This window comes from Herpailurus yagouaroundi, unplaced genomic scaffold, assembly GCF_014898765.1.
Source record: "Herpailurus yagouaroundi ecotype Mexico unplaced genomic scaffold, PumYag 140, whole genome shotgun sequence".
In the NCBI taxonomy this organism is placed as follows: Eukaryota; Metazoa; Chordata; class Mammalia; order Carnivora; family Felidae; genus Herpailurus; species Herpailurus yagouaroundi.
The window spans coordinates 36,473,444-36,498,059 of NW_024412395.1; the positions used below are offsets into that span (position 1 = coordinate 36,473,444).

General features: G+C 35.3%; 1 protein-coding gene across 4 annotated transcripts in view; it reads left to right on the forward strand.

The window, feature by feature from the left end:
- Nucleotides 1-24,616, forward strand: part of GALNT13 (polypeptide N-acetylgalactosaminyltransferase 13) — a 555,198-nt gene that overhangs the window by 70,220 nt on the left and 460,362 nt on the right. For all 4 annotated transcript variants that reach the window (XM_040475110.1, XM_040475113.1, XM_040475109.1 and 1 more), the window contains exon 3: nt 296-541. In XM_040475110.1, coding sequence (XP_040331044.1) covers nt 400-541 — 142 coding nt within the window. In that variant the 5' untranslated portion in view covers nt 296-399. The remainder of the gene's footprint in view (nt 1-295; nt 542-24,616) is intronic.

A 24,616-nucleotide genomic window follows, 5' to 3' on the forward strand; every position in this document is an offset into this window, starting at 1 on the left:
TGCTCTACAGAATATCATCATAGGGCTTTTTAAGAAAAGAGTACAACCTGAAAAAATCAAATAGTTGTCAAGTGCCCAGCAGAGTAGTGACAGATCTAGGATTAGCTGGTAGCGTTTTAGCCACCTGGTTTGCTTACAGTTCTCACTTATTTAGGCTTTTCATTCTGAATTTGAAGGTCAAGTGCTTATAAATATGGGAACATTAAATACATCATGTATTTCATGTTTTATCCCCTTTATACTAAAAAAAAAAACTATGCAATAATGACATTTCTTTTCCTTCTTTTTAATATAGTGGGATGCATCCTGCTTTTTTCCTGGAGTTCACCCCTGTGGCTTGGATTTATCACTGTAGCATCTGTCTTCGATCTATGTGTTAACTAGAAATCAAGGGAAGACATGAGGAGGTTTGTTTACTGCAAGGTGGTTCTAGCCACTTCACTGATGTGGGTTCTCGTCGATGTCTTCCTACTCCTGTACTTCAGTGAATGTAACAAATGCGATGACAAGAAGGAGAGGTCCCTGCTACCTGCACTCAGGGGTAAGTGCTTACGAAGCAAGTGTTGCTTACAGAGATGACAGCTCTGGTGACTCTTGACAAAACGTGAAACTTTGAAGTAGGGATTTTTTTCAGCTCTTGCGTTAGCAGAGCATTTTGGTAGAACTATTAATGTACATTTAACCGGGGGAAAGTTACTTCCTTCTCTCAGCCTCAGGTGTCCTGTTGGGAGAAATGAGAAGAGTTAGGTAACCTCTAAGGTACCTTCCAATTTCATAATTCCAGTGTTCTGTGACTGTATGGAAAGAATAATTTAGTGAACATTCAATTGGACAGAATTTAAAATTTAGGCCTCCAGATGCAAAAACCCTTGGAGGCTAAGCACCTAACATACAAGGGGACAACTACTTAAGTAAGATGGTGGGGGTTGTAGCAAAATGCAAGGACACATGACACCCAGACTTCCAGAAGCAATAAACAGATGAACAAACAAACAAACAACTTTTTAAACAAAACACATGTTGATGGCCAGATTCAGATTCAACAACCAGATTATTGCCTTGTGTTAAGTGCAAAAGGTAATGTCAGGTACAGGATAACATCACTTTAACTCAGTATTTCCCTCTTTAGGGATCGGTTTCATTGACAGGATCAGAATGAATGATAAAGAAACGTAAAGATTTTTATACATGGTGGTTTATTAAGTCAAGTCGTAGGGATTCATTTTCTGCAGTTTATTAGTGCAGAATAAACTGCATTAGCGCAGAATAAACTGCAGTTTATTATTTATTACAAAAAGTAAGCCTTCAGTTGCATTTGAAATGTTTGTGCCTTTTGGGGCACCTGGGTGGCTCAGTCGGTTAAGCATCCAACTTTCATTTAGGTCATGATCTCGCAGTTCATGAGTTTGAGTCCCTCATTTGGCTTTGCACTGACAGCTCAGAGCCTGGAGCCTGCTTCAGATTCTGTCTCTCTCTCTCTCTCTCTCTCTCTCTCTCTCTCTCTCTGCCCCTCCCCCGCTCGCGTTCTGTCTCTCTCTCTCAAAAATAAATAAAACATTAAAAAAAATTTTAAAAATTAAATGTTTGTACCTTTTGGAAAAGTAAATCTAAATGACTGCCTTGAGATTTGCATTTATTTGCAAAAAGCAGATACAGTCTGCTTTTAATGTTACAGATATTTTTGAGGTCATCTATGAATCAAAATATGTTAATAAGCAACTGTTGGTTATATGCGGCTTGGGAAACACAGAAGAGCATTTCAAAAAATTAGTTTTTGTGAAAAAGTATTTTGGACATTTTTTTTTTTTTTTTTGCATCAGATTGTAGCAGTGCTCTTACTCAATTGGAGGTATTCTGATGATCTTCCTCTTTGTGAAATGAGTTTCTTTGACTGTAGCTTTTGCCTAGCACAAAAAATTGAAAGTACCTTGGAAGTGACTGAGCCTCCACCCATTTAGGTAGTTTATATGCATATTTTATGCCTTTATACTAGAATTATTCAAAGAGGAGAACTTTATGAGTCTATCGGTTTTTGATAAATGAACATGAGGATTGATATGCTGATCTTTGGTTAAAATCCCAGAAAAAAATCCTCCTTCTCTGCTTCTTTGTTAACTCAGTTGAGCTGCTGCTTGGCTGAAAGTGGAAATGTGGTTTGTTGGGTCTCATCAGTTTGGAATGATCACTTTGTCATTTGTTGAATAGAGACTTCTAGATTGGTCACACAAAAAAAATGTCATAATCTGATTCAGCAAAACTATGACAGCTTATTCTGCAAGTACCAAAAAAGTACAGCTTTGCTGATTTAAGTCCTTAATGCTCAGTCTTAAATCTCAAAATGTGAAATTTAATGACGCAAGGCAAAAATAGTAATTTTTCCTTATACTTAAGTTGTAAAATTAAACTATATTCCCTTATTTTTAAGACTTAGTTAATGCTGTACATTAATATTTGTCTTGAATAAATGGGAATAAACTATAGGGTTTTAATTTTATTTTCCAATGTTACTTGTTATTTCAGAATATTGCTCTATATAGGAATTTCTCCACATATTTAAAATAGTAACTTATTTACAGGCAGATGATGCTGTGCAAAGCGTATGTGCCTCTAAATTTCATGTCCTGCACATGTTAGAAACAGTCTTTTTGACTTAAAAAAAATGTTGATCCTTTTGGACTTAGGTGTCTCCATTATTTAAAAAACAAGGTTTTGTACTAGGTGATTTCTCAGATCCCTTTTAGTGCTAAATTTTAAACTGGTTTAAAGTACCCGATACTGGCATACACTATGAATTCATTTTTAAGATACATGTATTAATTTATTTATCAATTCATCAATTATTTAAGTGCCTATTGGGTCAACATTTTGTACACCTTAAACTTATATAATGTTCTACGTCAATTATATCAAAAAAAAGAAAAGAAGGGAAAAGCCCAGTGATGGACAAAGGAAGACAAATTTCAAGCACCAGGACTTCTGAGTTCACAGTTAGTACAGATTGCTACATAGTTAAAAGCCCAGATTTTGTTCATCAACCTGGTCCTTGTCTCCTCCCCCTTGATCCAGTTGTATGACTTTGGCAAATCCCTTGGCAAAATCTTAATGTTTTCACTTCAGATCAGAACCTGAGAGATAGTAATTCTGCTTCACAGGGTTGCCTTGAGAATTAAATAGGATAATGTGCATAAACCGTACAGTGAAGTATTGGTTCATGATAACCCTTTATCAATATCTGCTAAATGTTGTGAAGGTGCATGAATAGTCTGGACGATGCTCCAGACAGACTTTGCTCTTCAAGGTGAGTCAGGTCCCCAGTGGGGCATGTGTATGGGGGTAGTGGTTATTTTGGGTGTAGCCCCAAAGGAGGAAGTCACTCAAATAAAATATTTGTTAAGTATCTACTAACTGCTAAGACCTGGTGGTATAAAGGAACTGAGGTTCCTACTATCTGGAACTTATAGTCAATAATAAAGTAAACATTTCTCTCTCCCTCTCTCTTAGTCTCTCTCTCTCTCCCTTTCTCTCTGTAAAAAACATAATTTAGAAATGATTACGAAGCATAATGTGTGCAATGGATATTAGGATGAGGAAGAGGGATGCTCTCAGTAGAGAAAATGTGTCTAGATTCTTAGATAACATTTCACAGAGGCTGTGGCATTTAAGCTGAGTCTAAATTATGCAAGTAGGAAATAGCTAATTAGAGAAGAAGGTACTAAAATTTTTATGAAATAATAGAGATTACAGGATAATTCTGAATGAGATAATACAGAACTCTTATAAGATTAGTAAGACTGTAATATTGGTACAAGAGATCACAATGGGTAGACAAATTGCCTAATGGAATCGCATACACTCTAGAAGTAGACTTATGCATGTTTGGGAATTCAGAATGTGACAGGAGCACTGCAGATCAATGGGAGTGAGAAGGGCTTTTCAATAAATGGATCTGAAAATAAAATGGTAATCGATGTGGAAAGCATGAAATTGGATGCCTACCTCATGTCATAAACCAAGACAAACTTTGGCTTTATTAATGTCAACAATAAAACTAAAACTTTTAGCAGAAAAGTATTTAGACATAAGACTTTGAATTAAGGGAGAATTCTAAAAATACTAAACAAATAACATTGACCATAAAGGAAATTATTGATAGATTTAACTATATTAAAATTGAGAAAGTTGTTTTATTCAAATATGCCTTAAAAGAGAGGTTACAAACTGTAAATGTTAAAAGAGCATGCAACTGAGAAACTATTAAGTGTATGTATGTATATACAGATGTGTATATGTGTGTGTGTGTATACATGTGTGTGTGTGTATATATATATACACACATATATATATATATCCTATTAATAAGAAGAGTACAAATAACCCAATAAGAAAAAAATGGGCAACAGCCATGAAGAGACACTGCTTAGAAAGGGAACACATATAGCAGAAAAAACTTATGAAGAAATATTAAACATCAACTGTGATCAGGGAAACACAGACCGAGGCTACAACGACATATTATATCTATTCAGTTGGCAAAAATCAAAAAGGTTGATAATACCAATTGTTAGAGGTTATGCATCTCCACATTTTTTATAACTTTAGATAACAGTTTATTTCTGAAATCTGAACATTGATATGTAACCCATGAATTACTATCATATACTTAAGGAAATTTCTTCCACATAGACAAATATCTCATAGTACTCCTGTTCATAAAAGTAAAAGCTGAGAATAACCCATGGACGCATCAAAGGGAAAGCTGATGAATGAATTATGATATATTAATGCAAGAGAATAGTACATATATTTTACAATGAATCTATGAATGAATTTTGATAATACAGTAGTAAGTTTTATCCCTCAAAGATGATAAACATGGTACAGTTTGAAAAGCTGTAAAAATTTTTAAAAATTGCATTTTAAGAATATGTAGAAATGCAACAAGACTGTATAAAGTGAGCAAGTTTAATTATGATAATAGCATTTAGGATGTTTATTGTCATGTGTTGGATGAGACAGGGTCATGAGATGGGGATGAACATTTTGACTGAATGTGGGGCATCAGTAGTACCCTAGATTTGTTTTTGATGGGGGTTTAATGTGTTTGTTACAGTATATGGATAACAAATGAATAAGAGCCAGTGAATGGATTTAAAAATTGGGAACCCAATGAATGGCTTTAAAAGAGAGCAGATATGATTTCCTTTATGTTATGGAAAGATCAGTATGGATTCAGTATGGATTCAATTGTGGAGAATGGATTGGAGAAGAAACAGTCTCATTAGGGAGGTTGGGTAGGAAGTTGTGGTAGTATTCCATCAATTTTGTGTAGGCAGTGATGCCTACTTAGAGCAGAGGAATGGTGGTGAGGTGTTACGGAAGTAGATAAAATGGAGAGGTATTTGAGATACGGGAGCTGGATGCATGATTGGCTCTGGCAGGTGTAGGATATGGGAGGGTCAAGGACAAGTCTTGGGTTTCTTGAGGGCATTGTTTGGCCCAGTTTCCTCAAAGGGAAAAATGTAGGAGGAGAGGATTTGAGAGCAGACAGGAGTTTATTTTAGATAGGTTGAATGTGAGACACCTGTTAGGCAACTAAATGGAATTGTTCAGTAGGAAGTTGGCTACATTATTAAACTCCAATATCAAACCATCACTTTTATGGAAACTTTTTTTCTAAAATAGATTACATTCTTCTTTATTAAATAAGGCATATGGGATATAATTGAATCTTTGTTACTGAGTCAGCATTATCATTTTTTAACATCAATTGTTGAATGATGCTTTTTTAAAAAAAAAAGATTAAAAGATTATTTCAGGGACTTTATGGGAGCATGCAGACCGGTTCCAATATTAAATACAGACACGTATATCCTTTTTCTTCTTCTATTTTCTAAAGGATTGCTTTTTGGTGACATAAGTACTTGTTAGGGGAGGATGTTAACTTTTTATGCCATCCTGGGGCCACCTGGAACTAAAATGCACTGAAGGATATTTTGAACTCCTAAATGGCATGGAATACTAACTAGTGGTACTCCCAATTTGGAAGAATTAGATATTTGAGAGAATAGGCATTTAAAAAGACCAGTGCTGCCGCAGTGCACCTAGATACATTGTGGACAAATTTGAGGTCATGTGGCAGGTTTGCTTGAGCACTCTATCATAGTGGATCCTACTCCTGGCTGCACTACTAACAGCCTATATCTGAAGGCAAGTTAATTCATCTCTCTGGGTCTCAGTTGCCATCTGTGAAATGAAGTGAATATGAGTCATGATTTTAAAAATCCTGCTGGTCTTTAAATGAATGATTACATGTTTATAGCTCTCCTCCCCTCCACCCAATGAAAATATGAAAAGTGAACTCTTTTGCTATCTAGCTTTTGGTCAGTCTACAAACAATGTGTGGTCCAAGAGGAGAAGTAGTGATATGGAGGTGACATGATGGATGGATTTTGCTTAGAAACCCCAGAGGGGTTCTTATCATTACAGAGAACAGGAAGGATATAAAGTTATGATATTCAAGACAGGGGGGAACCTAGCTTTCTTTACGGATCCTGATATTAGTATATTATGCATACTTAGGTATGTGTATAGTATATTACACATACTTAGGGAATGAAATGAAATTTACTTTAAATTTTTTTTCAACGTTTTTTATTTATTTTTGGGACAGAGAGAGACAGAGCATGAACGGGGGAGGGGCAGAGTGAGAGGGAGACACAGAATCGGAAACAGGCTCCAGGCTCCGAGCCATCAGCCAAGAGCCGGATGCGGGGCTCGAACTCACAGACCGCGAGATCGTGACCTGGCTGAAGTCGGACGCTTAACCGACTGCGCCACCCAGGCGCCCCGAAATTTACTTTAAAAGGGAGGGGGTTTCTGGGGCACCTGGGTGGCTCAGTCGGTTAAGCGTCCAACTTTGGCTCAGGTCATGATCTCACAGTCTGTGAGTTCGAGACCCGCATTGGGCTCTGTGCTTACAGCTCAGAGCCTGGAGCCTGCCTCGGATTCTATGCCTTGTTCTCTCTCTGCCCCTCCCCCACTTGTGCTCTGTCTCTCTCTGTCTCTCAAAAATAAATGAATGTAAAAATAAAAACTTTTAAAGCGAGGGGGTTTCTAAGAAAGAATTGTTGCTTGTATGTAAACAAAGATAAGCACATAAGCCAATAATGATCAGAATAACAGTAATTATAAACTGTTAACTATTCTCCATTAGTTACAAATGTTAACTCATTAATTTTTTAACAAAATATTTGTGAAGTAGGCAATATTCTTTTACATATGAAGAAACTGAGGCAGCGTAAGTATATGGGAAAAATACTCCTGTGTTTTCTTTTACTCACACATAGAATACAACTAACAGTTCCAGATGTGTGGGCTTTATCTCCACACCAAGCTATTGTCTACATTAGTTGAGGGTCCTGTAATCCTGATACTATCTCCTGGAGTGAGCATCAGACCTCACAAGATAAGGGCTCATCCCATAAGACTGCTCCCACTTCAGGCACCAATCTCAAGTCCCAGACTGTCACCTGTACTTTTGACCCACCAGCTATGAATTGGGGTTTCTAGGACTCCCTTTTTAAGTTTGATAATTTGCTAGAGTGCCTCACAGAAATCAGAGAAATGGCTAGTTACATTTACTGGTTTATTATAAAAAATATAATAAAGGGCATGAACGAACAACCAGATGAAGAGATGTATCTACATAGGGTGAATAAAGTTCAGAAGGGTCCCAAAGGAAGGAGCTTTTGTTCCCATTGGATTTGGTGTGTGCCACGTCCTGTCAGGTTGACGTGTTTACCAACCCAGGAGTCTCTGAACTCCATGTTTTTGGGATTTTTATGGAGGCTACATCTCATAGAAGTGACCAATCATTAACTCAATCTCTAGCCCCTCTCCCCTTCCCAGAAGATAGAAGTGAGGCTGAGAGATCCAGGCTTCTAATCATGGCTTGGTCTATCTGGTGGCCAGCCCCCAGCCAGGAGACATTTAGATGGCCACCAAGTGTTGCCTTATTAGGACAGAAACCACTTCCATCACGCAGGAAATTGGAATAGATTTAGGAGCTTTGTATCAAAGACCAAATATTAGAACAAGAGATGCTCCTAGTGCTGTTATCATTTAGAAAATTACAAGGGTTAGAGGTGCTGTGTGTGTGTGTGTGTGTGTGTGTGTGTGTGTGTGTGTGTTATTATATAGAGTGAGTTTAAGGGGGAGTGCCAGAATTTTCACAACCAATAGAATAGGATTTGGTTATTAAGGTATTGGTTACTAACACTTTTATTACATAAAGTACTCTGTTATCAATAAATGTCAGTTTGTACTAGTACCATTCTTTCATTTGGATACCAGTATGGAGTACATATTCTGAAAACTTGAACTGAGTGTTTTGTCTTTACTCTCAGAGGCACTGTAGGCCCTGCCAGGTCTCCCTGGCTAGTAAGATGTATAAATTCCAATGAGGAAAATATTTCCTAGGGATCCTCTGTTTTCAGATCATTTATCTAACACTGTCACCTTATCTGGCATTTTAAGGTTTTACAAAGTTGCTGTTAACCCTTTGTGTCGCTTAAGACCTTTTCACTGCTGCTCTGAATTAGGGGAAATGAAGAAAATGAGTGGAATTGCTGACCAGTAACCCCAATTTAATACTTCCATGTTTCCCTTCATTCTGCCTGGGAGAATGACTTGTTTTGTTTTGCTTTGTTTTGTTTTGTTTTGTTTCCTCATAAATCCAAGGACGTCACAGGTAGCCTTGTTCTCTTGGAATCCTGACAGTGGGCTATTGCATCAGTCTTTTATTTCTTTCTAGATGATCTCCTCATTACATTAACACCCATCCATGTAATCATTTATTAAACAGTGAATGTTTGATTAATCTTTGGTGCTTTAAAGAAGAATTCCTGTGTACAGGTGTGAGGGAAAACTGAAAACTGGTAAAGTGTTAAAACTAACACCAAATTTTCCTTTTTTTTCAAAATAAAAATATGGTTTCAACTCTTGGGGGCAGGGTAGAAAAGTGAGATTGATTAAATACATTGTCAGTATTGGAATCGCCCTGAATAAATTATGATGACTGCTGGAGCTCTCAGGCAATAATATTTATAGTTGTTCAAAAAGTAGGACATATCAACACAGTTAGAGTGGAGAACATGTATTTCCCAGATAGGTTTCAATCAGATTTATAAATAGTTTTCAAAAATCAATAGGCCTTATAGAATTATGACCTTTGATATTTTCTTTGGCCTTCTATACTTTATCCACAAGTCCCTCTGATCTCTCTTCCAGACCGCATTGATATATCAATGTTGGGAATGAAAATAAATTATAATAATGAACTATTATTTTATAATTTAAAATAAATTATAATAATGAACTATTATTGAGTGTACTTTTTCAGGTTACTATCTGACACAGTAAACTTAATTTTACATGTATATATCTAGTTTTGATTAATTCTTAGTATAGCATTGAGGAAAGGTACCATTATTATCCTCATTTTCATAGGTGAAACTGAGACCTCAAATGGTTAATTGAATTCCCCAAGGTTGCAAAACTGGTACGAAGGAAAAAGGGACTCACAACCTGGTTTGTCAGACTTCTGAGCCCGGACCTTGAACTGTATTCTGTGTCCCTGAATTAGGTGTGCCTAGACTCCTTTTAGGGAAAACAAATAAATAGCATTTATGTGCTATTTATGAAATATTTACATAAATAGGGGTATTTCTAGAGTTCATAGAAGGAGGTGGCCACTGACCTTGGGGGAAAAATGTCTTAGTTAATATACTTAAGAGACAAGTATTCTGACAGGCACTTTGCCTTATTTCAGACTTTAGCAATTTTGCAATTATTAAATCTCTACAGTATATTAATTTATGTTGCAGTTTTCCTCAGCACTTGTCTTTGGGGCTAAGCCTCTGAAGTCTTAGAAAGAATAGTTAAATTTATGAACAGCAGTGAAACATTAATTTTTTTTCAAAGCTTAATAAGACCAATTGATACAATTCTTTCATCCACTTATTCACTAAAAGTACTGGGCTGGATACTCAGAAATATACAGAATTTAGTCAAATAAAACATCTGTCTTCAAGAATTGCAGCCTAGTGGAGATATGACATGTACGTACATGATGTGTATATAAATAACTACATTACGCAACAGAAAGTAGTCACTGTTGAGAGAAGGATACCAAATGAATTACTAGGAGAGGACTTGAAGTATATAAATTATGTGGACTTGTGAAAATTGGGAGGGGGTGAATACAGGAGGAAATAAAGTGCCGTTTTCAAAGTGAGGATGTAAGAGGACAGTGAATTGATTGACTGAGGCAGAATCAGACATAAAGGGAATTTCTAGATTTTATATTGAAAGTTGGGAGACAGATTTTAAAGGACTTTGAGTGCTGGAGAAAAAAGTTTCTAACTTTGTTTTCTAGGAAATGGGGCACCACTGAAAGTTTCTGGAAAAGAAAGTTATGTTGATCATCAGCTGAGGGTTAGCAGAGAGTGAAATGGTGTCATATATATATATATACACACACATATATATATATGTATGTGTGTGTGTGTGTATATATATATATATATATACGTGTATATATATATACGTGTATATACGTATATATATATATACATGTATATATATATGTGTGTGTATATATACACACACACACACACACACATACATACACATATATTTAAATTGTTCACTTTGCAAATTCGTTGGTAGGCACAAGAAAATTTTATGTTTTGTAGTATCAAATTTAGATAGTTTTAATAAGTTTTCTACTCAAATCTTAACTAATTCAGTATTAAACAAGCTGAGCCAATTCTTTCAACGCTTGATTTGCATCGGAGCTGGGGATAGAGAGATAAAGAAGCCATTCTTGTTCTCATGTTTAGGAAAGGGAGAAAATAATTCAGAATTGTATGAATGAAATGTCAGCATATCAATGCTGTACTATCAGGAGGAGAGAGAATTTATGACATAAAAATAAAAAAAAGAAAAAGAAAAAAGTATCAATAAGACACTGTCTTTTGATGGCAAGATCTAATTTTCAATTCCATAAAGACTTGAGTTGATTGACGGATAAAACTATTTGCATATTAACCCACCAATAAAATGGGAATGGGCAAATTTTATCTCTAATCATTGGAAACAATTTTTACTAAAGAGCTACGTTGCAGCAGAGATAATTGGCTAAACAGAATTTTTATCAGTTTTGTCCACTTCTGTCCTTAGCACCTGAAACACTACCTGGTTCATTGTGGATGCTCAAAGAATAATTATTGAATGAATAAAGAATAGAATGTGTCATCAGCTTGATACTTTCCAAGTGTTATGATTATAGGATATCCAGTTTAGGTTGATAATTAAGAAATTTGGAATAATTCACTTATCACGGCAAAAGTATTTTTTGTTGTTTATATACCTGGTCCAAACTACTTCTTTTATCCTTTATTGGTGTATTTTACAACCCAAATGATATATGTATAGCCAGGGGACCATCTTTTTTCTTTCAGAATTTGTCTTGTGTTACACTATATATACTGTCTCTGATGCAGAGGCATGTAAGATCACTGCATATTGACATGTGGTATTTCTCTGGATCGAGCATGTGTATCATGTGAGATATGTGGAATGACTCAATACATAGAGGACACAGAGGAATGTTTATGAAAAGTAGATTAAGGAATTTTGAGAAAAAAAAGATGTAGATATATGGTATATTTAATTCATCTGTGAAAAGAAGCTAGGGGAAATGGAGATGACAGAAAACAAATATTGGAAAGTAATATTGGAAAGCTTTACAAATGAAAAATTCAATCAAAAAGGAAAATTACCGAGGATAAGTTGTACAACAGGACCCATGGTTAGTCAGTAATCAAGGGTACATGTAAATATAGCTTTGGGAATGAATGAGGATAGCATTTGGTTAAAGAATATTTTTGTAATCAATTTTGTTGAGGTATAATATAATGCTCAACTTTAAGTATCCAGTTGAAAGAGTTTTGACAAAGAAATCCCAGCGTTCAACCTCACAATCAGGTATGTCCCCCCAAAAAATTCCTTCACACTCCCTGTGCAGGCAATTCCTCCACGCTAGCCACACAACCACTGATTTGGTTTTTGTGACTGTTGGTTAGTTTTGCTGATTCTAGAATATCTGATCAATGGAATGTACAGTATGAGCTCCTGTGTATCTGGTGACTTTTGCTCAGCATAAGGATTTTAAGATTAATCCATGCTATTGAGTGCATCAGTCGTTACTGCTGAGAAGTCTCCTATTACTTCTTGCATACACTACAATTTGTTTACCCTTTCGCCTGATGATGGACATTTGGGTTTGTTCAATACCTGTTATGACTAAAGCTGCTGCATTTGTACAAGAATCTTTGTGTGGACGTATGTTTTCACAACTCTGGTAAATATCAAGGAGTGATAGTGCTGAGTCACAGGCTAAGTGTATTTTAATTTGGTGACATAATGCCAGTTTATTTCTTCAGGTTGTTAAACTGTTTGCTTTTCTCATCAGTGACATAGGAGAGGTCTGGTTACTCCACATCCTGGCCAACATTTCATAGCCAGTGCTTTCAATTTGAGCTATTTTTGTAAGCGTGTGATAAATATCTCATTTGAGTTAATTTGCATGCCTGGTAACTAGTGATACTGAATAACTTGTCATGTTTTTGTTGGCCAGTCTTCTTTTATGAAGTGTCTGTCATATTCTTCTGCCTATTTTGTAAGTGGGTTGTTTGTGGCTTGCTTTAAAAAAATGGTATCTTTTAAAGAGCAGAGATTTTTAATTTTGATGAAGTCCAGTGTATCATTTTTATTTCTTTTATGGTTCCTTTTGTGTCCTATCTAAGAAATCTTTGCCTATGCTAAGGCCATGATGACTTTCATCTGTATTTTCCCCAGAAGATTTATAGTTTTAGCCTTTAAGCTTTGAGTTAATTTTTGTGTATGATGTGAGAAGAGTCAAGATTACTTTTTTCCTAAAATAAAAACCCAGCTGTTCCAGAAACATTTGTTCCTTGAAGATAAAAAAAGGCATGGATTTTCGAAATCAGCATGATATTTTCATGTAATACTCCCCAGTATATACCTATACATTTTCCTATTATATGTATGACTTGGGTTCAAATACTTGAGTTTACTTTCTAGAATTAATTTCATATTATCCTTACTGGTGTATTTATTATGTAGCTTGAAAAGTATCTAAAATGTTACTAACCAAATCTTCTTTAGACATTTTTTTTAGTAAAAAAATTTTTTTAATGTTTATTTATTTCTGAGACACAGAGAGACACAGCATGAGCAGAAAAGGGGCAGAGAGAGAGGGAGACACAGAATGTGAAGTAGGCTTCAGGCTCTGAGCTGTCAGCACAGAGTCTGACGCGGGGCTCGAACTCACGAACTGTGAGATCATGACCTGAGCTGAAGTCGGACGCTTAACTGACTGAGCCACCCAGGCGCCCCTAGACCTCTTTTTTTAATTTGTTTTCATGTTTATGTATTTTGAGAGAGAGAGAGAGGGAGTGAGCACACACACACTGAGGAGGGGCAGACAGAGAGAGAGAGAGAGAGAGAGAGAGAGAGAGAGAGAGAGAATCCCAAGTAAGCTCTGTGTTGTCAGCACAGAGCCCACATGGGGCCCCATCCACAAACCATGAGATCATGACCTGAGCTGAATCAAGAGTTGGACACAACTGACAGAGCCACCCAGGTGCACCTAGACATTTGGATTTGAAGGCAAATGGAAATCTAATATAAAACTATGTTTAAAAATATAGTAATATTTTTTCTGATAATAAAATTAATAAATATTGTAGAAAAATTTTAAATACAAATAAAAATAAAGAAGAAAGATAACCAGGAATTCCATCCAGAAATTGGCATTATAAAATAAAACTTAATATTTTAATTTTGTGATGACTGTAGCATGAGCATTTTGTTCTGCATGAAATATTTGTTCAAAATATGATTTTAGCCATTGCATAATAGTTTATCATATGTATAAACTATAATTTTCATAATGAAGTACTTTTTAATTTTTATAGATTACTTGTATTTTTTTTTACCACAAAATAATGTTATAAACACCTTTAGGAAGTTTGAAATATTGAAAATGTTGCTAATTATATACTTAGGTTAGATTTTTGGTTGTGGGATTTACTTTTTTCAAGGCATACATATTTTTAAAAGGCTTTTCATAGATATTTCTGATGACTTCCTGTAAAGCCTTTTAATCTTCAAATCTCATCATCAATGTATGAGGACACTTATCTCACCACACTATTTATAATTTAATTTAAAACATATTTGCTAATTAGAGTACTTTCTACTCACAATTTTTTTTTTTACAGTTCTCAGTTTTTATTGTACTTACATGTAAATTTTATCATTAAATACTAAGTGTAAGTATATGCTGGCCTTCTGTACAGATTTTTGAATTAAAAAAATAAATGGAGGGTTGGCTTAAAAATGTTATATATCAGGGGCACCTGGGTGACTCACTCGGTTGACTGTCCAGCTCTTGACTTCAGCTCAGGTCATGATCTTGCAGTTTGTGGGTTCCAGCCCTCTGTCATGCTCTGCATTGACAGTGTGGAGCCTGCTTGGGGTTCTCTCTATCCTCTCTCTCTGTCCCTCTCCTGCTCTCTCTCTCAAAATAAATAAATTAAAAAAAATTAAAACTGTGATATATTAGTCACTGTAGATATATTCAACAATGATAAAATCTAGGTGGTGGTAAAATTTTGTTTCTATACTATGACACATTTTGCAGTACAAGTAAACTCCATGGGGCACGAAAAACAGCATAAAGCTTTGGGCTGCAATTGGAGGAAAAACCTGTTCAGGAATAAACGGAGAGGTCCTTATAATCCCCAGTTCTTTTAGTTTTTGTTTTTACACTTTTTTTTTTACGTTAAGTGATTTGATCCATATGTATTTTATTTTAGTGTAGGAATGAGGGTATATTTTTTTTTCTATAGTTACTTGTGATAGATATCATTCCTCTCATCACTGATTTGTAATGTTAAAAAAAACATTAGATAGATAGATTAGATAGAAAATCTTTGTATCTACCAAGGTCTTTACGTCAGTCTGTTTATTTGATTCTATTGATTTGTCTTCTAATTCATATCTCAGAGCTAAACTCTTTTGATGATTTAACTTTATATTATCTGATGAAACTCTTGACAAGTTTGCAGACTGCTCTGGTCTGGAGAATGAGAACATTTCACTTCTAATCTTGGCTTTGCTACTCTCAGTGTGTTGCTCATATCACTCTATCTTCATCTGTAAAATGAGAGGCTTGCTACAGACCTATTCTTTTTCTATATTTTAGAATTATATTTTTATGTTAATTAATGGGAATATTTAAATCTTACCATATTTAAATATAAAAAAAGTATCATAAATAAAATCAGGCTGTAGAAATGTACAGAAAATGCATCTAAAACCTGTATTTTGGCATTACTATAACCAGTATACTTTATCTTTTTTGTTTTATACTGTTTGGAGATACATTTATGTGTGTTTTCTTAGAGGTCTGTCATACTGATTCCGTTAGATTGGTAGAATGAGTGGAGATATTGGGAATAAAATATTATAGTGACAAGAACATTGGTGCTGTGGTTGTGAGATATGAATTTCATCATGATTCTGGATTTAACAAAAAGTGTGATCCAGAGAAAATTTCACTTCTCACTTTCCAGGATTAAATATTTGCTTTAAGAAACGTAAAAGGCTCTATAGAACAACATTAGTGCACAACATTCACCTGAAGTTAATAGTTCTGAAAACAAAACCTTGTTCCTTGAGTATAAATGCTTTTAAAATATTGTTACTAAAAATCATTTAAATATATGATTCTTTCTCTGGAAGATTAATTCTCCTTTCAGGTTATAGTAACATATAATATTTATTTAAAAATGTTTTTTTTTCAATGTAAAAAATATAAGATAGGATATAAAAAAAACACCTACAAGCCAGCCACATATAGATTATTATAATTAAAGTTTTGGTTTATTTCTTTATGTTTCTTTTTTTTTATTTCTTTTTTTTTATTTTTTTTTTTAATTTTTTTTCAACGTTTATTTATTTTTGGGACAGAGAGAGACAGAGCATGAACAGGGGAGGGGCAGAGTGAGAGGGAGACACAGAATCGGAAACAGGCTCCAGGCTCTGAGCCATCAGCCCAGAGCCTGATGCGGGGCTCGAACTCACGGACCGTGAGATCGTGACCTGGCTGAAGTCGGACGCTTAACCGACTGCGCCACCCAGGCACCTCGATTTCTTTATGTTTCTAATAGGGATTCTACTGTGTTTTGTTTCATATATCTTGCTTTAATTCTCTCAATTTGTATTTTGTACATTGATCTGCATCATCAAATGTTCCTTAAAAGTTTCACTGGCTGTACATTATTCTAACACATCATAATTTGTTTAAGCATTTCTGTCTTTTAAAAAGGGGATAAAAAATTAAAAGTCTTTCTTTATTAGTTCCTCATTTATAACTGTCCTTATTATTTGCTGCTATATAGTATGGTTCTTTTGTAGTTTTCTTTCTGTCTTTTAATCTGTCAATTGTAATTCACATCATTATTGGTTATACCCATTCTGAGCGTGCCAAATTCTACCAATTATTATATGAGCTGTGAACTAGATCTCAAAAGATCAGATTCCAGAAGGTGAGAAATTGTTCTTGAGGAACTTGTCACTCTTGCGGAATTGGAAGGATCGTGTGCATTATCAACATCTTCATCGTTAGAGCTACCTCATTGTCCCCTTTATACCAAGCCCTACACTCTGAGTACCACGTGCCATAGCATTAAGTCTTCAGATATCCTTATGGAGAAGTTAAGAGAGAATCATCTTGACAGGATTTTTTGGCACTTAGTGTCTTTGAATTATCTGTTAAATGCAGGCTACTCCAGTAAGGTTCTTTTTACCATGACTCCACCAAAAATGCTTTTACAAAGACCACTTTATGAAATCTTCATCTTGCTAAATCCGAGTGCCAATTCTCAACCTTTATCTTACTTGACCATGAATAACAGTTAATCATTTCTACCTCCTTGTAATACTTTGGTTCTTGTTTTAAAGGCCATCACAGTCTCCTGATTTTTTTTTATCTCACTGACTGCTCCTTCTCAATCTGCTTTACAAGCTCCTTCTCATCACCTCACTTGTGAAGGTTGAGGTCACCCAGGAAATGAGATTTGATTTATCTATTCTTTCTCTATCCTCACTCTTTTAGTGATCTCATCTAATATGATCTCTTTGCTTTATAGGCTATCTTACAATTTTGCAACCTCCAAACTTATATCCATCCCACACTTTTCACCTAATTTTTAGACATTTATGCCCAAGGCTTACTTGATACAGTCCATTGGATTCTAAAAGATATCTTAGTCTTACTGAGTCCAGAACTAACTTCTGATATTCCACCTAAAGCTTCCCTACCTGTAGTCCTCTCCACCTCAGTTTTAGTGGCCCCAGAACTCTAGTTGCTTAAGCTAAATATCTTAGTCATCCTTAATTTTTCTCTTTCTTTCACATTCCATTTTAGCAGATCCTTTTTCTTCTTCCTTCAAAATGTATTCAGAATTCAAACATTTCTCCCCAATTCACTAGTTTCTCCGCTTCTATCTTTGCTCACCTATAATGTATTCTCAACAGACCAGCTAGAGTGATTCTTTTAAAACTTAAATCAAGGGGCGCCTGGGTGGCTCAGTCGGTTGAGCATCTGACTTCAGCTCAGGTCATGATGTCTCAGTTTGTGAGTTCGAGCCCCGCATCGGGCTCTGTGCTAACAAACAGCTCAGAGCCTGGAGCCTGCTTCAGATTCTGTGTCTCCCCCTCTCTCTCTCTCCCTCCCCTCTCTCCCTCCCCTGCTCATGCTCTGTCTCTCAAAAATAAATAAATGTTAAAAAAAATTAAAAAAATAAAATAAAACTTAAATCAAATCATGCGATTCCTATGCCCAAACTACATCATTGGCTCTCTGTCACTCAAAGTAAAAGTGAAAGTTCCTAAATGGCAGAACCAAGTTCTGTAACACCTGTGCTAAAGTCCTGTTAATCTCCCTTAGTTCATTCTACTCCATTCAGCCTGCCTTTTTTGCTATTCTTGGAATATGTCACCTCAGGGCCTTTGTACTTACTGACTTTTCTGTCAGTAATGTTCTTTCTCCAATTGTCTTCATGTCCTATTTTTTGCATATTTCCTCAAATTTATATGATAGAGTGTGGCCTCCACTGTGTCTACTATTTAAAAATTTAAATTGTTTCTTATCCCTGAACTCCTTATCTTTCTTTTTTGTGTTGTTTTCCCCTGCAGCATTTTTACCACCTGAAATATTTTATGTTTTTCTTATTTACATTATTTTCTCCCTCCTTGCTGACAACAAAAAAATTGATCTATATAGCTTACTGTTGTGATTCTGGTGGCTACAGGTGCCTGGCACATCAGCTGTGTGAGTGAGGCAAGAAATACTGACTGATTACTTGCTTTATGCTACCATGATAAAGGGATCTGTAGAGTAAAAATTCAACTTTTGTTCCATAAATAAAGTACTACTGGAGAGAATCATTTCAAGACTCTAACTAAAAATCTAATCAGAGGGGCGCCTGGGTGGCTTGGTAGGTTAAGCGTCCGACTTCGGCTCAGGTCATGATCTCACGGTCCGTGAGTTCGAGCCCCGTGTTGGGCTCTGTGCTGACAGCTCAGAGCCGGGAGCCTGTTTCAGAATCTGTGTCTCCCTGTCTCTCTGCTCCTCCCCTGTGCATGCTCTGTCTCTCTCTGTCTCAAAAATAAATAAACGTTAAAAAAAATTAAAAAAAAATCTAATCAGAACATAAACAGTACATAAACATGATCACTATATAAAGAAAACATGAAATTTTCAAATACAGGTTTTCCTCAGCTGAAAGCATAATTTTTTTTCACATAACTTTATAATATTAATAAAAATGTGTGTATTATCATAGGTGCTATTTTTCATATTTCAACAAATTGGTAGAATACTTCAAACAAATTGGTGTTGTGGGTTGAGTAGTGTCTGAAAAAAAATTCTACCTAGAATGTCTGGATGTGACCGTGTTTGGAAATGGGACCCTTGCGGATGTAGTTAGTTAAGAGATCATACTGGATTAGGTTGGACCCCCATTGCAATGACTAGTTTCCTTAAAAGAGAAAGAGTGACCAGAGAGAGAGACCCAGAAATGAGACCATGAAAATGAAAAGGAGACCATGTGAAAATAGAGGCAGAGATTGGAATTATGCTGCCACAAGTCAAGGTGTTCCTTCCAGAAGCTGGAAGAAGCAAGGAAAGATTCTTCACTAGAGCCTTTGAAGGGAGCATGGCCCTCTGACAACCCGATTTTGGACTCCTAGCCTCCAGAACTGTGAGAGAATAAATTTCTGTTGAAGACACTAAGTTTGTGGTAATTTGTTATGGTTGCCCTAGGAGACTACTAGTTTTATTAGTACTAGTAACTATTTTTTTAAATACAACTACTAATAACCATTTTTTAAAATGTTCCACAGTCATAAAAGTACAGGAAGAGTGAGACATGGCGTGTCTCAAGTCACAGAGTAGTTGTCAGGATACTGAAGATGATATTCGGAAATCTTCATCAAGATTCAAGATGCTACTACAAATACACTTCTCTAATCTTTCTAACTTTAATATCAGGATAAGAATAAAATATTTAGAGTTCTTTGAAGATATGAATATATATTTTAGAAAGTCACCTATGCTAGAAAAGAAATTAAGAAATATTAAAATATACAGACTTTAAGTAACTTCTATAAGCAGACTGCTGAAATGATCATTTATATTATACAATTTGAAATTCTCACTTCTCATGACAAATGGAGCTACAAATGAATTGGAAGCTATGTCATAATTTGTCCATGGAACTCTTTTTAGTAAGTACACAGAGTAAAACTTACTAGTAAGGATCATGCAGGGTACTCTATGAAATGGCCTCATTGAAAGAACTTATGTATATAACATTTTGGAATTGGTACCCACATGACAAAGAACAAATGAAAGAATGATGTAAAGATAGTTATTGCATTTTGGAGATTGTAACATTCTTAGAAATCATCTAGCCCCACTATTTTCAAATTTCTCAAAATTTTCAAAGACCTAGAATACATTTTTGAGTCAATTCTTATATAAATACAATTTATAAATCAATAAAATAATATATAGAACCTCTATATGTAAAGGAGGAGTTAGTGATCCATATCTTTTTGTTTTGTTTTGTTTTGTTTTGTTTTGTTAAAGGGAATGGAGATCCAAGAGAATGAATCACTTATCAAAGTTAGACCAGTACTAGAGGCTAAGGTAAACCTACTGAGGATTCCAACCTAGTGCCCTGTTCAGAAATTATAGTAACTGTGAAAGGGCCTATACAGTTCACAACCTTGTTTTCGGCCTCATGAGTTTTGTAATATCTCTTGCTGAAATGTATCACTATCATTATATCTACTGTGCCCAATATGATTAAAAGTTACTGATATTTACCAAGAACTACCCAAAATCCATTAATACACTATTTTTGATGTTCTCTGGTGGAATGTATTTTATAGTTTAATTATTAACAATTCACTGAAGATTTCTGCAATCTAAGCTTAAGGTAACCAATGTTTTTCCTCTTAGTCTACATAATACCTTATCTAAGCTTCTTCCATTATAATCTCTTTATTTTCAAGCTATTTATGTGGATTTTTGTTGTTCTACTAAGGGCGCTTTGTATTTAGGACTTAAGATCCATCTGTGACTCAGGAAATCATGTGCCGCAGTGTCTTTCATACAGCAAGTATAGAACCAACACATGGTGAATGAATCAACTTTGATCTAGTTTGTATACCCTCTTCTACTTTTACTTTATGGTGGTTCTTTGAAGATCCGTAACTTGTCTGTACTATTCTCATGCCCACCAAGTGGAATGAAATGAACATGGCTATATATAGATGATCTTATCTGATCACTTGACATAAAATGTCTGGAAGAGTCTATTGATGGCTGTTATGAACATTGTGTGCCCTCAATAAATATTTGTTGAATGAACATTTATAATAGGTCTGCATTTCAAAGCTGAAGACTAATTTGAGGTTGCCAATGATATATAGACTTTACTGAGACTAGTTCCTGAAATTATCTTTCACTTGTGCTTTTTTCTTTGAACTGTCTTGCTGCCTTGATGTTCTCCTTCCAATCTATTCTACACACTGATGGGAGATAAATCTTCATGAAACACTACTTTGATGCTGTTACTTGCCTGCTCAGTGTCCTTCAATAACTTCCTACTAATGGCAGCTCAAAGTCATAACTCCTTACTCTGGCACTAGAAGTTGTCTATAGTCTGTCCACTGCACAAAATACTAGTCTTAGCCCTAAATGCTTTACAAAATATTCAGTGTATAGTGGTTAACACATGGACATTAGCGTGAAAAGGATTTTCATTTTAATCCTAAATTTGTCATTTCATAAAGGTGTATGTGACCTTGTACAATTCATTTGCCATTATAAGCCTGTTTCTTCATTTTGAAAATGGGAATAATGACCTCATCTACTTTCATTTGTTCCTTCAGTAAATGTCTATTGGGTACCTACTATGTGCTAGATGCTTCTCTGAGTATTGGGATAAATCAGCTAACACAATAGACAAAATTACTGTGGAGTTGCATGCTAGTGAGGAGGACAGTGTATTCCAGAAGGTATAATTACTATGAAAAAAATGTGGGTGAGGACTATCAAGAATTGGGAGGAGGTAGTGGTGAAGAGGAAGGATGGAAATTAGTCTTGGAACAACTGAAGTATTCTTCCTCTCTTACTTTCCAGAAATCACAGATCTACCATAAGAATTCATATTTTAGAGATAAAACTGATTCAAACTTTCTATTACTTGTTTTGTCAGAAGGTCCTAGGGAATTGTAGTTATGTGTAAGAAAAAGAAGTTGATTTTGACAGCTTAATATTCCTAGGCCTTTATAATGTAAAATAGTCTAGATAAAGAAGTGAATATTTTTTGTTTCTACTTGATGAGTGAGAGACTTTCAGAATTCTCGATTAGTATATTGTATGGGTATCACCCTTAGATAATATTTTATACCATTCTCTACTTTGCATCTGACTGTCTTTGTTGTTTTCCTTTTGTTTGTGTAAAAATGCACAAATTAAGTAGGGGAAATGGGGAATTTGCGCAGTGAATTTCAAATCAAAGTAATATGAATATACCCGAATTTCAATTCAAGGTAATATACATCTTCATGACATTATTATTGGTTTTCTTCTGCTTATAACCCTTTCATGGCATACCTTGGCAATAGACTCAAACCCAAATTCTTACTGTGCCTTGTAGTCTGTGGATCACTGGTTCTGAACACTGGATGCATATTAGATTGATTGGAGGCCCTGGAAACAAATGCTTCTGTTTGAACGCCACTTCCCCCCGTCTCTGCTGATACAATTGGTCTCTGGTAGAACCTTGGCATCGGTGCTTGTAAAACTCGTCAGGTGATTTAATATGCAACGTGGCCTGGATTTAAGCGAACTAACCCGTTTTTTCTCTCTAACCTCGTCTCCATAATTTACTTTTCTCTGCTCACAGGCCTTGTTTCCATTCCTTCAAATTACATGTTACACTCATCTCAGGGCCTTTGCATTTTCTGCTTAAAATGTTTTCTCCCAGATGCATTCATTTAACATTTCAACAAATATTTAGTGATCACCTCCTCACCCTTTGAGGATAAAACTGAAATAAAATGAAATAAAATAAAACAAATCCCTGTTAGCCTGGCTGCTAGTTTCTTTTCATTAAAGGATTCAATTTATTTTTATTTTTTTTTAATTTTTTTTAACGTTTTATTTATTTTTGAGACAGAGAGAGACAGAGCATGAATGGGGGAGGGGCAGAGAGAGAGGGAGACACAGAATCGGAAGCAGGCTCCAGGCTCTGAGCCATCAGCCCAGAGCCTGACGCGGGGCTCGAACTCACGGACCGCGAGATCGTGACCTGAGCCGAAGTCGGACGCTCAACCGACTGAGCCACCCAGGCGCCCCTAAAGGATTCAATTTAAATATCAGATTCTGCACCTTCCCTGACCATGTCAGCTGAAACAGCTACTCCTAAGCTATTCTCTGTCCTCTTACCCCATTTTAATTCCATAGCCCTATCTTCTGTATTCTGGATTTGCCTTGATCTGTTGTGTCTCCCACCTATAGAACATATGTTCTATGATGATGAAAATTTTGTGTTTCATTCAAAATTTCATTCTCAGTGCCTAGAATAATAGTATTGGCTATTCTATGGTTTTTGAATATAGTAGGTATTTGATAATTAATGAATTAATCAACTATCTAATATAATGAAATATGAGCTCTATAGTTACTAAACTGAGTTTCATTTACCGTGAAGCTATTGGAGCATAAGCTTTGGGGTCCGATATGATCAGGAACCATTTCCAATTTTGTATTTTTTGTAATGAGATCCTCCAAAATGAGTAAGTTTCAAGCCTTATAAAACATGGGTGTCTCCTATACCTAAACTAAGTTTTCTTCTAAGCTAATGAGGCATTGACTTATCAGAAAAAAAATATTTGTATGGCTTTAGTTAAATAAGTAAAATAACTTTGCTCTAAAGAGCAGGCTATGTTGGCATCATGTGAGCTGGGAGAATAAAAGATGAATAAAACATTTGGAACTAATAATAAATGAGAAATAGCTCATTTTGGAAAATGAGAGGAGTTCATTTTAGCTTTTATTGCAGAAACAGGCTTTTCTGTTAATCTTCTGCATTGGGCCATTTACAATAAGTTACATAATACATATATTTAATTTCATACTATTAAGTAATTAATTGCTGCAGAGCATTTGATGTTTGTATTAAGTACATTTTTGATAAAAAATGAAAAACATGGAAATATATGATAGGCAATCTTCAATGCTTGATTGAAAGTGGCGTGAATTTAGACTTTTCAAAAATTAATCATTTGAATGTACATTTAAAATACATTAGAGCTTTAGTTAGAATAAAGTCTTGAAATAATTCCATCTAAAGAATATTTTTAAAAGCGTTTTTTTCTAATAATAGAAGGCGTGGTAGCCTTAACTAAATTAATCATTTATGTTATAGTTCTTTTAAACATTGCCCTGGTCAATTTGAGGGGATATTTTTCTTTGAGAAAGGCTTGGAAACAAGTAGTATATTTGCAATAAAATCTCACACTAGTAAGCTGTCATTCAAGGCCCTTCATAGTATGACTTAAATATTCCTTCCCATCTCTTGTTTCCCCAGGAAAAGGGTGCTACTGACTCTCTTCAAAATGCATATGATTTTGTCCTGCCTTGTAGATTTGCTCATACTGTTTTATATTTCTAGACTCACCTTGCCTCTCAAAGCATGGCCTTTAAGCCAGCAGTATTGGCATCACCTCAGAGCATTTTACAAAAATGCAGAATCTTAGATTCCACCCAAATCAACTGAATCAGAATCTCCATATTAATGAGGTTTCCAGATTATTCATATACATATTAAAATGTAGAAGTAAAGTCTAATTTTTGATATTCTCATTTTTCTTCCTTTTTTTT